This window comes from Trichechus manatus, unplaced genomic scaffold (assembly GCF_000243295.1).
Source record: "Trichechus manatus latirostris isolate Lorelei unplaced genomic scaffold, TriManLat1.0 scaffold00100, whole genome shotgun sequence".
In the NCBI taxonomy this organism is placed as follows: domain Eukaryota; kingdom Metazoa; phylum Chordata; class Mammalia; order Sirenia; family Trichechidae; genus Trichechus; species Trichechus manatus.
The window spans coordinates 3,528,439-3,543,630 of NW_004444036.1; the positions used below are offsets into that span (position 1 = coordinate 3,528,439).

The 15,192-nt window shown below is 42.1% G+C and overlaps 1 protein-coding gene across 7 annotated transcripts in view; it reads right to left on the reverse strand.

Moving 5' to 3' along the window:
- SH3KBP1 (SH3 domain containing kinase binding protein 1) overlaps positions 1 to 15,192 on the reverse strand; it is a 407,394-nt gene that overhangs the window by 149,361 nt on the left and 242,841 nt on the right. For 6 of the 7 annotated variants that reach the window (XM_023737268.1, XM_023737267.1, XM_023737266.1 and 3 more), the window contains one exon: positions 8,329 to 8,534. In XM_023737268.1, coding sequence (XP_023593036.1) covers positions 8,329 to 8,534 — 206 coding nt within the window. Of the gene's footprint in view, positions 1 to 8,328; positions 8,535 to 12,026; positions 12,102 to 15,192 lie in introns of all 7 variants that reach the window. The other variant, XM_023737269.1, reaches the window with a different exon arrangement.

Sequence of the window (15,192 nt, forward strand, 5' to 3'; positions counted from 1 at the left end):
GATATCAGGAGGGACTAGTCCCTGGAGAAGGACATCATGCTGTGTAAAGTAGGGGGTCAGTGAAAAAGAGGAAGACCCTCAACGAGATGGACTGACACAGTGGCTGCTGCAACAATGAGCTCAAACATAGCAATGATTGTGAGGATGGTGCAGGATCGGACAGTGTCTCGCTCTGTTGTACATAGGGTCACTATGAGTCAGAACCAACTCAACAGCACATAACAACAACGGGGCTTTGAGACAGAGATCTGTGATTTTTAAGGAACTAAGATCATCACTTTAGATGTTTAGATGTTCTAACTCTACATAAGTATACAGCTTCATAAATTTTTAGTAGAATGGATAAAAGGACTGAGATATGTATGAACATATTAAAACTTATCTAACAGCAATTTAGCCGATTAAAAAAATGTGATTAGTGATTCTCATTTGTGTAAGATTTTAATTCTAATTCTGTTACAAGTAAAAGATATAATGTTGGTAGTATAAAGGCATTAATTTAGGCAACAGTGATTCTATAAATGTGATTCAAGATTACAAGAACTGAAAAAGAGACTGTCAGAATACAGTAGAAAATGTAGAAGGAAAACAATCATTTAAAGAGAGAGAGAGATGTCAAAGCCACTAATGGAAATCAGCTAAGATAGGAAGACCATGGGAAAGGAGCTTCTTAAAGAATTCTTTGTAGGGAAACCAGTAAACAAACAACCTGGCAAATCGTGAGGTTGCAAAATATCATTTCCAATCTGGCTGTTTGAAGAGCCCAGGCAAAAAAGACTGCTTTTCCCAACAATTAAGGGGGCCAGACTAGTAGTGCCTACAGAGCCTGGGCATGGAATGAGCTGGCCTCGAAAAGTCAGGATAGGTCCTAGGACTCACCAGAGGATCTGAAATGTACCCATGCATAACATCTGTCTGACACTCCTTTCCTTAAGTGGTTGGCCAACAGTAATCATCTGATGACTCATAAAATGAGAAGGAGTTTAGAAAAAGAGAGCGGGGCCAGGCTGGGAACACAGGGAAGCAGCCCGCTGAGGCAATTCCCTCTGAGGTCCACAGGTGGGAGACAGAAGGGACCAGCAGTATTCATGAGAATAAGGTCCTGGCCTGGACTGCCTTCTTGCTTCATAGTCTTCCAATCTGATCTCTAAGCTGATGACCTCCAAGCCAACATTTACAGCTCTCTCCCGAGCACCAGGCTTACTTATCCAACTGCCTGCTGGATGTCTCCACTTGATTTTCCCACAAGTACCTCAAAATCCAGTTAGTCTAAGTCTGAACTCATGACCTCTCCCCCCAAACATCTTCCTCCTTCACTGTTCTCTAATCAAGGAATGGCACCACCATCCACCCAGCTGCTTCAGCCAGTTCCCAAGGCATCATCTTCAAATCCTCCCTCTCCTTCATTCCCCACATATATCAAACCTCTTGATTCTACTTCCAAAGTATTTCTTGAAACCACTACTTCTCTCCATGACAATAGTTTAAGCTGTTGGAGACAAAACCTTCTTGCCTTATCCTGATGTTTCCTTCCATGTAAAGGGAGTTCAATTGGTGTGATACTCCTGAACACTCTCTGCCCCTGTTGTATTCACTCTCCCCTGGGAAAGTGTGAGATGACTTATCCAACAGTGAATTTGGGAAAAAATAAACTGGGCATGTTCCCCTCAGCTCTTCTCCCTCCTCCTCATGGGAGCTGGCTTTCTCTGTCGTTCCTCAGGGGGCAGGCCCTTCCATCTCACATGGGCCTGCCCTAGTCCAGAGTTGCTGAGACTGCATGGGTGAGTCTGTCTAATCATGAGATCAGCTGGCAGGCCCATCCGGCTCTCACACTAACCTATATTCTCTAACTTTTCTTTCATCAGTAATAATATTGCAATATATCACACAGTCAGAAAGATGTACATATCATAAGTGTACAATTTGATGAATTTTTACAAAGAAGTAAGACCTACATGGAGGGAAAAATTATGTTCATGGGTTTTAAGGGTATCAATTCTCCCCAAAATTATCTATAGAATCAATATAATCCTAATTAAAATCTCAGGTTTTTTTGCATGTGGGAATTGACAAGTTGATTCTGAAATGTATATGGAAATGTAAGGGGCCGAGACCAGCCCAGGCAAACCTGAAGAAAAGGAATTAAAATGGAGGACATACACTGCCAGATATCAAGACTTATTATAAAGTTACAGTAATTAAGACAGCATAGTACGGGCACAAGGACAAACAGACCAACAGAATAGAATCCAGAAACAGACCCACATGTATACAGTCACCTAACTTAGCACAAAGGTGACAGGGTTGTGCAATGCAGAAAGGATGATCTCTGTGATAAACAGTGCTAGGTCAACTGGATATCCATACTGAAACACATGAGTAAAAACGGCATTTTGATTATTCATTTGCTGACTCATTTTATTAATTAATTGGTTTAGAACCTATATGGGAAGGGTGTTACTTATCAGGAAAGGCAACAGAAGTTTCTGTCGCTTCTCTCCTGAATTTTAGTTTCCTTGTCTTGTGTAATCCACTTCTCACACTGCAACTGGAATAATTTTACTTAAACTACCTATCTGATCATGTCGCTCTTGCTTCAAACTCTCTGATAGCTTCCCATTCCCCTCAAGATCAAGTCCAGACTCCTTAACAAGGCTCACAAGGCCCTTCGTGATATAAGCCCTGCTTCATTCCTGTTTTCATCTTTCCCCATTTTCTGCTGGAGCCTCTACACACTGTCTGTGCTCTTTCTCCATTCTAGGCATTTATACATACTGCTCTTCCCACCTTGGCAACTCTATGCTCCTCTGCTTGATGAATATCTACTGGACTCATGGTTCTCAGCCTACACATCACTTCCTGTAGGCCTAAAAATATCACTTCTTGTAGGCCTAAAAATATCACTTCCTGTAGGTCTCAACATCACTTACTGCACACCTAAACATCACTTCTTGTATGAAGTGGATACACATGCATGTGTGTACACACAAATTCTCCAGACTCCCTAACAACACACCATTTCCAGCCATACCCAAGGACTCCTACTGCAGAGCACTGTGTTCTCTGCCTGATCATGGCATTTCCCATGTCGTATCATTATTGCTTACTTACTTTTATGCAGTACCCTGAGGACAGTGACCTGATCTTGTTTACTACTGTATCCTTCTGGCCAAGCATATAAGCCAAACCAAACCTACTGCTGTTGAGTTGATTCCGACTCATGGCAACCTCATGTGTTACCAAGTAGAACTGTGCTACATAGGGTTTTCTTGGCTGCAATATTTATGGAAGCAGATCTCCAGGCCTTTTATCTGCAGCACCACTGGGTGGTTTTGAATCACCAACCTTTAGGTTAGTCGTTTGCGCCATCCAAGGACCTTTTGTTGTCAATAAGTACTTGTTGAAATAAGTTAAATTTACACCATGCAAAGTATTTTCAGCTACAAATCATTTAATTAAAAAAAAAAAAGAACTGCCCCATACAGGGTAATACGTATACTAACTATTTAATGGAAAACTATTGGTTCTGTAAACCTTCATCTAAGGTACAAAAAAAAAAGAATTATCTATGTGAGATCAAATTGATAACAGCAACTCAGAAGGTCACCTAGGGGGCAGTGAGTTGAAGATAATCATGACGGAATAAGTTGGAAAAGGATAGTGAGAACAGCAGCACAACTGGAAGAATGTAATCGATGTCACTGAATTGTACATGTAGAAACTTTTGAAATGGTGTAACTTTGGCTACGTATATTTTCACCAAGAAAAAAAAAGGTCCTCCAAGGTCGAGAAGGAAGAGTGTTGACATGTCGTGGGGTTGTTAACCAATGTCATAAAACAATATGTGTACTGTTTAATGAGAAACTATATTTGTTCTGTAAACCTTCATCTAAACTACAATAAAAAAATTAAAAAAGAAAGAAAGTCTTGTGAGGTAGGATAGGTATAAAGAATATTCCCATTTTACACATGGCCCAACTGAAGCTAATTGACTTTGTCAAGAAGAATCAATCAGCTAGGACAATGGTACCATGCCCCTCTAATTTTACGATATTTAATTTGGTTCATCTTTAGCCACACCATATTTTCCATTATTTTGATACAGCACATACTCACCTCTGAACATAGTTTAAATGGTATTTTTTCCAAGATTCTTTTTGCTTCTTTAACATTTTATCAAGAAAAATTTCCAGCACACATAAAAACAGAGTGTAATGAATCCCCATTTATGCATCCCCCAGTTTCAATAACCAATCCTGTTTCTTCCACATCCCCACCTATTTTTCTACCTTCCAGAATAATGGGAGCAAATCCCAGACATTATATCAATTCTTCTATAAATATTTTAGTTAAATGGTGCATTAAGAAATTATTCACAGGTTTATCCAGTGGTTAGTATTAGAAAGATTCCCAAACAGAGTCCTTGCTTACAGCTCAATAAGAGAACACCTACACTTACAATTTCTTTATTCAGGGTGGGGGAGTGTTAGGCACTATCCTTCCTGGTGTAAAATCTAATCATCAACATTCAGTCATGCTGGGTAGAGTGATATGGATTAACGCACAGGTAAAATAAGCATCAAACTATCTCCTGACTCCGAAAAGTGGATCTCGATACTTCACAAACTTGAATGGAAAGTATAATATGATGCTTGCAGCTATTAATAACTGTCAGATTCCCTTCGCCCTTATTCCAAGTTATCAAACCAGCTGGGTATGAAAGCCAACTGTCACAGCCTGAGAGGAAGATCTAACTGTGCCTAGCCTGAGAAATGCTGTCACAATGAGGTTCAATTTGTGCTTCTGCAAAATAAAAACTGTGAGATTAATTCTCAAAGGAAGTGTCCCTCTTTAATCCTAAATCTTAGACACAAAACCATCTCAAAAGTGATGAGAAAGAGGTGGTACACTAATAAAACAATATCACACTCACCAGTTCTGTGCCAGGTTGTACAATAACTTAATGGAGCCATAAATCTATTCAACTATCCGTGGTGCCAACAACAGGGGACATGACAGTTTCAAGTCCTCTTAGATGCTATAAAAATTGTCTGCAGCCAGTAAAGCAGGCTGGGAAGGTTACAGTTCCCCCAGAGCCTTCAAGATGAGGAGTGTGTTAGGGAGCTGCCAGCACAGTTTCATTACGCAAACAAATCAGGAACCAGGATGCACACACACATGCATAAAGGTATATTACTTTTAAGAAGTTAAAATTTCACGTCACCGAGACTAGTGTAATAGATCTTTTCTTTTTTTCACAAAAAAATAGTGAACTATGTTGTTGTTGGCTGCCATTGAGTCAGACCCTGACTCATGGTGACCCCATGTGTAACAGAATGAAATGCTGCGGGGTCCTACGTCACCCCATGATCGGTTGCAGATTGGTCCGTAGTGATCTGAAGGGTTTTCATTGGCTGATTTTCAGAAGTAGATCAACAGGCCTTTCTTCCTAGTCCATCTTAGTCTGGAAGCTCTGCTGAAACCTGTTCAGCATCATAGCAATGCAGAAGCCTCCACTGACAGACTGGTGGTGGCTGTGTATGAGGTGCATTGGCTAGGAATCGAATCCAGGTCTCTTGCATGGAAGGTGAGAATTCTACCACAGAATCACCAATGCCCTCATTTTCAACTATATAACTGTTAAATTATCCAACCCAGTCCCCTCATTTTACTGATGTCCATAATCTCTAAAATGCTATGCTTGTATAGTTTTTCACATTATGCAAAAAAACCCCAAAACCAAACCTGTTGCCATCAAGTTGATTCCGACTCACAGCAACCCTATAGGACAGAGTAGAACTGCCCCATAGGGTTTCCAAGGAGCGGCTGGTGGATTTGAACTGCTGGCCTTTTGGTTAACAGCTGTAGCTTTTAACCACTGTGCCACCAGGGCTCCTAATATTATGCATTCATCAACTATTTATCGAGCACCTATTACGTGCCATGCACTGTTCTGAGCACAAAGTGTACCTCAGTAAACAAAATAAATAATAAACACAATTAAAAAAATAAATATTAGGTAAGAAAGGGAAACATGCTACAGAAAACAAAAAAATGTCAGGGGCATGGGGGAAAGGGAGCAGGTTTCAGAATCCGTGGGTCAAGGCAGGCCTCGTTGGGAAGGCCAAGATTTGAGCAAAGCCTTCAAGGAGAGGGAGGCAGCCAGGTGAGGCTACAGAAGCAGGGTGGCCCAGGCAGAGGAGACCACTGGAGTCGAAGTCCTCACGTGGCAGCATGCCCAGCACGTCTGAGGAAGCTGGAAAGGAGTAAGTGAGGGGACAGCGGTGGGGCTGGAAGTCAGAGCAGTAACAGGGGTCAGCTCACCTAGGCCACAGGGGCCATGGCGAGGGCCTTCACTTTTGCTCTGAATAAAGTGGGAAGCCTTTGTAGCAGCGTGCGCCGCCGAGTGGCATGGTCTGCCATCCATCTGCAAAGGCTCACTCTGGCTGCACTGTAGAGACTAGGCTGTCGGGGGAGGGCAGAGCAGGAAGACCTATTCAGAGGCCACTGCCGAGATGGCAAGAGACCATGGGAGGCGATGAGATGTGGCTGGGTTCTGGGCCTATTTAGGAGGCAGAGCTCATAGGGTTTCCTGATGGATGGGATATGGGATGGAACTGGAGGCAACTCCAAGGTTTTTGTTCTGAGCCATGGGAAGGAGGGCGCTGCCTCGATTTGGGAGGGGGAGGCTGTGAGTGGAGCAGTTTGAGGGGGATGATGAGGTGCTCACGTTTGGACAAGCTGATATGGCTTTAAGATCTCCAAGTGGAGATACTGAAGTAGGCAGCTGGACAGATGGCTCTGGGGTTAGGGGAGAAACGTGCTGAAATATAAACTCAGGAACGTTATATTTGACGCTGGTGTTGTTCATGATAATAATCTAATTTATTATTACCAGTTCAAACAAATATTAATAGCAATAATAAGCAATAACACAATGTCCTCCTACACACAGAAGAACAAGACAAAGAATCATAAAACAAATGAAAAGAATTAACTGCTGACTAAGTCAGTGGTCATATTCCTTTCAACCACTTGAATAAAATGAAGAAAAACTGCACTCACTGTTTCTTCCCAAGATGGGAACTTGCTCCTTTGTCAATATTTACGGGAATCTATATTTGACCATGTGAAACAGACATGAGCTTCCAATTCCAAGCTGGGATACTGACTAGACAGTTTTCAGATGTGGAAAAACATCGTATATTGACTACTAGAGGAAACAATGCTGCCTCAAAGAAGCTTTAACAAAAGAACTTCAATGAAACAGTCTTTAATTTCTAAGAATCTACTCTTTCTGCATTTTTCATGTCTAAGGGTAATAAGTGTCCAAAAAGTTTCCTGTTTCGATTCCATTTTCAAGGCATGATGACACTGGAGAAGGTTGCTGGGGTGGGGGTGGGGGCGGGGGTGGAAGTTCTACAGCTGAGGAAGATGATGTAACCTTTAAAATTTCATCTCACTGAAAACTGGAAAACATTTCAAAGCCACCAATAAATCTGCCTTAGCCATGTTGCCAATGCCCCATCTCCCAAGCCTGCTGGCACATATGTCAAAGTAAAGAAATTATTCAGTACTAAATTGAATTAATAACCATTCCATAAGCACAGCACGAGTACTGCTTATTACTATCTGGAAAATTCTACAGTGTTTATCAAATCCTAAGCAAGGATGCTCAGAAGTGTGCCACAGCAGACGTCACTGACAGCCACAAGCGTGGATGGCTCTGGGCGTGCTGCCGTGGCAACCGTGTACTCAGCAGCAACATGCTGCCTGCCTCTCACCAACCCAGAACCAGAGGCAAAGAAACAGCCGGCCTCCTGATGGGAACAACCCAGGGAGTCACAATGCAGGCCAGCTCCATCCCTCACACACACGGGAGACTTCCTTTCAGCAGTTTGAGATCATCTCCACCTAACTCCTAGAGAAAAAAATGCCTGATTTCTTCTCTCTACCATGGAACCAGTCAACACACCCAAGCTCAAGGCACTAGAGAAATGTCTGAGGAGAGATGGCGGGTGTTTGAAAGGTGTCAGGGTCAAAGTAACTGATTCTGTTTTGCTGTTGCCAGGCAGGAGTGGCTTTGCTGGGGAGGAAATGGAGAAGCCATCCTGAAAAACGTGCCATAAACGAGAGATCAGTGAGAAGGGAAGCAGCCAAGCAGACCATGAGCTTCTGGAGGGAAGCCGTTCGCACAGAGGAGAGATGCAATGGCGAAACGGCAAAGTCCCAAGGAGGCACTGAAAGCCTCAGATGCCAAATCCCACGATGTACATTTTTTGGGTATTCCACATTACCATGAAATAAAACAGAAACTGTCAAACATACCTTTTCCACTGGTAGAAAGTCATTTTCTACTTCAATTGACCTTGGCCTTAGTTTTATTGGCTTGTCTTTGAAAATATCTCCAAAGCCCACTCCCTTGACTTTCTTCGGCTGGATCGCTGCAGTTACAATGGTTCCATTGGCGCCTTCGGATTTGGTACTGCTTGAGTCACCGCCGTCGCTCTCGGAGCCTGTGGTTTCCCGTAAACCTGCCAAGAGTGGAGGGTGGGGAGAGAAAGATCTCAGAAATTAGCCATACCCCTGAAGAAGAACTGCCAGGCCAGCCAGGAACCACCTCTCAACGGTTATTGGATATGGAATCATTTGCACTGGGATTTTGTATTCAGTCTAAGTGGCTCTGAGTTTTATTTGATCTTCCCACCCCCGGCCTTTACTTTTAAGAAGTAACTAAAAACAACTTTTCAGAAACTCTTATTTCAAAGTAGATTTCTTGGTGCACATGGAATTTCACCTCTCTTCAGCTGGAGCCTTGTTCTGATCCAAATTTGTTTTGCCGCAGTCTGTGTGATAACAACCCTTCACCACTGCCATCCCCCACGGCCTCCTACATCTCCCCTCCTTGCCTCCCGGCCCAGGCAGTACCACATACTGTACCTCCAATCTCTATGACTCATGTCAATTAGCAATTAGCAATAAAAGTAACATTTCCTGAAGGGAAACTGTAAAGCTACAAGCCATTTAAACAAATTAGCAATTAAAGAAACCATACAAAATTATGACTGCCAAAGAATTAAATCTCCTTGGATGGCTTCACAAGGAATAAATGCATGCAGACATGTTTCTCCAGAAAAGCATTAAACCAAACTTGCCATTAAGGTGGTTCACTAGCAAGATGATCCTGTTTGTTAGAGGGAAAGGAGGCCAGAGGCCAGAACCCTCCCCTAGCTCTTCTGCCTCCTTAACACCATCATTTACCCCAAAACCAAATCCTTTTCCAAAAGAAGAACGCTGGGAACATGACACCCTTCCTTTGACCTCTTGTGACCTGTGTTGAAAGTCATCAAATAGCAATCACCAAGATGAAAGGACACTTACCTCCCCAGATTCTTTTTTCCCCAGGCTTTGCCCACAATCACGTTCCTAAAAGGAAGGGCCTATTGGGGTTCGGTTCATCTCTGAGTGTACATTTTTACTCAGATGGTCCATCAACGGGCAAGACTCAAAGGATAGTTTACGGGAAACGAAATTCTGTCATTAAACCTGACTCTAAAAGCCTCCAGACGTGCAGGATGGCTCCTGAGCATTTCCTGCACGTCTCCAGATGATAAGGACCCCTCTGGGATGAAAAACACGCCGTCACATTTTGTTCTCTATTAGCCAATAGTGCATTAGTCTCCTGTAGGTAAGGTGGCCTCCTAGCACTTAAGAATGATACAGCAAGTAATTGCTCACATAAAATATAACATGTTGAAGTCATTCAAATAAGGAAGTCTCAGTACCAGAAGAAACTGTTAAATGAAAACAGACAAAATATAGAAAAGTCATTATAAATTGCTAATAACTTCCAACAATCAAATCCTTAAAACAATGGTTTTGTTTGTTGTTGCTGCTGTTTTGGATAAAATGGTATTTACAGACCAAACGGTGGGGAGGGGAAAGATCCCTGGCGCACGTATTAATTAACTGAAGAACAGCATCATGAGTAAGGACAGAGGGCAGAACACAACTACAGGCCGGCTGAAATTTGCAGGACGGGCTTTGAGTGTGCAAACATGGAGAGTCCCCTGGATTCATTATCCACTTGTATGCTTATTTGTTCATTGTTTTTGGAAATATCCCTGCTGGAGATGTAATTTTGGAGTCTAAATATTGTGTCATTTCCCCTTTAACATGTTCTCATTTTGCCGTATGGATTCCTTCTATGTGATAAACGGCTTGCATATTCTTTTCTGGTTTGGAAAGAACCATTTGAGAGTGGAATAAAGAAATGGTTAGTGGAAAGAAACCATCGCCGCTCCCTCCCTCCCTCCCACCACCACCACCACCACCACCACCACCACCACCACCACCAGAAGGCAGCAGGGCATAGCAGGGCAAGTTGGCTTCAGTTCTTCAAGAGAGGAATTTGAAGGGTTCTTCTATTAGTCCTCATTAGCTAGAACCATAATATTTTCAATCATTGCCATCCTAATTTTCACTGAGCTTCTGTTTTTAGGTATTTGCTGCCTTCTGGGCTCAACTTAATAACTTCAGATGAATCACTGTGAGAAATACTCTTTACATTACACAGGGAGAGGTGGCATAGTCATTCAACTGCACAAGCATGACCTTGGAAGGAAACACACGGCAGATTTTTCTCCCAGAAATTCTGGCAGCCCGGTTAGATCACTTTTAAGTATCTGACTGTGTGGCTTGGGGAAATAACTTCAAATCTAGTCCCTTCTCTTTGGAAGGAAAGAAGAGTACCTTTTCATTTTCACGTCTGTTTGGTGCTGCATCTTTTAGCTGCTGGTGCCCATCACACATACTATCCCATAAAACGTCCCCATGTCATGCTCAGAATGCCAGATGACACTCTCATGCAGTGCAACCCAGAGTGTGGTCCGCGGAGTGGGGTCAGTCCACAAAGGGTTTGTTACGGGGAACAGCAAGGTAAGTGCAGACAGTGTGCATGTTTAGAAGCATTGCTAGCAATGTGCATTGGAGCGACTTCTAGACATGTGGTCAGTGACTCGTCTGGGGGAACAGGGCACAGGCAGTCTAGGTGCCCTCAAACTCCCGCATGAGGTGTGGGCAGCGCGCTGCCTGTGTAGCAGTCATGTGGAGAAGAACCATGTCTCTGTTCACAATGGGATGGAAATAAAAGGAAACTTCACCCCAGTTGAGAAGCACGGCTCTGGTGTTCCTGCCGGAACATTCTCTTTCATCATGGATATATCTATATGCTAAGGTGGACGTTCTTCTTTCAAGGTGAAAAATGAACAAAGTCTCTTCAAATTTGCTATCACCAGTCGTACAATTGCCCACGTTTGCGTAATTTACCTTACTATTCCAGCACTGACCAATTTGGATCTGTGAGTTACTTTATTTATTTGCAATTTAGCAGGAACTGTTCTAAGGTCATCATGAGAGTAACTCATTAGTCTCATTCATCTCCTTCCCCCCAACATTTGGCAGCTTTCTTTCATAACAGGAAAGGCTACACATTGGTCCTGCCAAAAGAATTCTGCCGTGTGGTAACTGGCTAGATGAGCAAAGCAAAACACCATCTCTGGCATGGACTTCCATGCCAAGTTCTTATTTTTTTGAAGCACGCAATGAATAAATGGTTTGTGGGTTCCCAATGACCCAATCAGAAAAGGCAATAATCATGAGAGGTTGGCATCTCCACGGGAAATCATCTTACACTCCCCAGAAGCTCAAAAATACTGGTACAAATGCATCTGCCACGACAAATGCTACTGTCCCCTTCTCTGCACACATGGTTCATGCACGCACGTCACATACATGATAGAGCCACAAAGCAAACAAGAAGCACCGGGGGCTGGTGATGAGAATGCTCTTGTAGCAACACCAAGGAGATGACACTTATCTTAGGCAAATAAGGACATGTCCTTGGGTCAAGTTCACACAGACACTTGGCATAAGCATAAGCAGCTCAGGAAAGCACAGCTGCATCAAAAAACACAAGTACCCAGAGCTTATCTTTACAATTGCCTCCTGCCGTTAAGGTCACTCACTGTAATAGCGTCTGTGGCCCTCCGTCTTTCCCGGTGCAGCTCGGTACAGAATTGTCCCTTCAAAGGTAGTCTTTCCTGACAGTGAATGAGAGAAGAGAAGGGGAGAGAAAAACAAGAGAAGGGAAAGGGGGAGCAAATGATGGCAAAAGAAGGAAGAGGAAGAGTCTTTAACTGAACTTGCCTTCAACGAATCCGCTGCAAGAGCTTCATCCGCAAAATTAATTAGAGACCATCAGGCAGAAGTTAAGAATGTTACAGAATGAGCCCAAAGTCCCCATGCGACAGCGATGGCACTGAGCACCGAGAATCAGGACTTGCCTCTGCAAATGCTGACACATCGGATTATACCCCATTTAAACCTGAGCCATTTTGACGTCATAACTCAAGAATAGGAAAACCTCAATTAACCAGAGAGAATCCAACTGATCAGATTCCTTAATTAACTCAATTATACAGTGCAATCTTCTCTTTGGGGAGTATGGCCAAATCTTAACACTTAGGTCCATTATCCTTTATCCTCTACCCCTAGAGCCCTATGTGATAAAAACTGGTATCCATGACTCTAAGAATCTAAACAAGATATGGAAATGTCTTTTAAAAATTCCATCATCCTCAGTACCTTGAAGCAAGAACACATACTAATATATCAGAGGGAGGTTTTCAACAAGGAAGTTTGAAACCAACAGTGGCATCCATATCATTGTAAAGGGTTTTCTGCTTAGCACCGAGGAAACCAGAAAACCCTATTTCTTGAAAACAACTTAATTGAGGTTTTGCCCTATTAGTCATGAGACTGTGCTTAAGCATGAGGACATAGGACTCATCCAGTGTAAAATGTCAAATTATTTTTATTTTGTTACAAGTAGAGGTTATCAACAGCATAAGACTGGACACACAGCTATAGCCCAAAGATCTCTGGCACCACAGGTAAGTGCACAGAAAGCTCACACACTGCTTTAGTTTGAACGCCCTCACACACACCCCCACACACAGCCCTACAGAGAGTACCACTGGTGGGTAAAAGGAAATGCATTGCTCTAAATCAGCCAAGGAATCAGTTCTGTTATGGCTTATGATTTAAGTGTCAAACTGGAGGCTAGTCATAGGGCTTCATAATAAGTCTGAGGAATGAAAAGGTAGACCATGTTTACAGAGAGGCTGAGAGCAGAACTGAGAGAAGGGAGAACAACTTGTCTACCTCTTAGAAACACTCCATTCGAAAGAGGAAAACCCAATAGGAACCATCGTGTCAGCTTCTGGGTTTGGTCACTCTTAATACACAAGGGGGAATATGAATAATCAGAGGGATAACTTAGGTGTAATTGGTTATATTTCCAACTTCCATGTCCTACAGGCAGGGGTACCCCTTGTTTTGATGATAAATGTACTCTGTCCAATTAAAGCAAAAACTTAAGATGTTCAAACTGCTGGCTAAAAAAGAATAATCTAGACAAACAGCCAAGTGTTTCCAATGTTCTTATTAGACTTGCAGCTCTTGAGGACTTCGAGAACAAAAGCAGAGCAAGTGACAGTGGCTAGTTTTTATTGGGGGAAATTTTTATTCTGCTCCACCTAAGCCTTTCAGTTAACAGTAAGTCAAATGATGCTCCCAGTGAACACAGCTGTTTTGCAAGCTAGGCCCTCCAAAACTGAATAGCAGCAGCCCTCTCAGTGTTAGAAAAAAGTAAGGCTGGGGAAAAAAAAAATCAACATTTCAATAATGCTCCCCTAAGTATAACGTAACTTCCACCTGCTCTTCCCCAAGAACAAGTCCGAGAATCACTGAGGTAGCCCATGGCCCTGATGACTCTGAACAGTCAATACTTTCAGCAAAGTCTGACTGTCCACTGGGAGGGCGAGGTGACTGGGGCCTGGGCCAGGGGAGGTGGGGGTGGAGATAGACAGGCATTCTACTGGAAGAGCAAAAGATAAGCATAATTGGAAAGTTCATGGGTATGAGTTATGCTGACTTTATTTGGGGAAATACTCTACTGTCACCAGTAAATATTAGTACTTGAAAGCTGCAAACACAACAAAGGGGAAGAATTAAACAATTTGAACACAAATTCATGTGTTTATGCTAGCATCTAATTTTGCCCGAAACCTCTGTTTAATCAATTTGCTAGTTGCTCTTCACTGCTAACAAAACATTCATGAACAAAACAATTATCATCTACTATTAAAAAGGAAAAAAAATGTATACTGATGCCTCAGAGCAGGGGTTTGTCAGCCCAGCTTCAGTTTCTATAGGAGGGGGGCACCCATTAATCAGTTTCTTACAGGTAATGAAACAATATTTCTGCATCATGGGAGTTGTTTTCCATATAAATTTTAAAAGATCATCTCCATCTTTGTGTTAGCTTGACAAGTCACTGAAGTATCAGAACCTAAAATTTTAAAATAAGGAACTAGGAAAGTAAGAATTTCAATTCAAACTGAAAATTCATGGTTATAGAAAGAAAATGCAGAATTTCCCCCTCTGAATATTATGAGAAATAACTGAAAATATTCCTGTAGTTATAGGATTAAAAAAAAAAACTAACAGGAATACTTTTTCTAGTTTTACAAAAATTATTTTAGAATCCAAGAAATTAAATAATATAAAAAACTTTTTAAAACGGGGAAAAAATGCATTTATATCTTAAATGTGAAGCAAAATATGTATGAAATTGAAATTGGACAATAGTTACATCTGGGTTTCTTTGCCATCAAGTTCAAATAAATCTTATTACAGAGTCACCATATTCTGTGATTACAACATTTATTAATTGGCTCTATTTCATGTTATTTAGTCAATACTAGCATGTGCAAAACTGTAACTGAAAAGGCAATTAATTCATCATGATCTGTGATAAGAAGAAGCAACAGGCTAAACTGTACTTTGGTGTGACATTTGTCAGGCGCTCTGTGAAAAGGTGCACTACACACGGGAATGGAGACGACACCACAGTGTGCGTGGAAGGCCTGCAGATAATTATGGCCTCGTCACTCATAGGCTAGGCCACACCCAGGAATTAATTTCACTGGGCTTTAGAGTTCTCATCTGACACCAAGCTAGATGAACTCTAAACTCCTTTCTACCCTCAACATAATAAGATTCTGCCTTCACTATTAATACAACCACTTGGATGTTTCATTTTTTAAAAACCTAATCTATTCAACACTT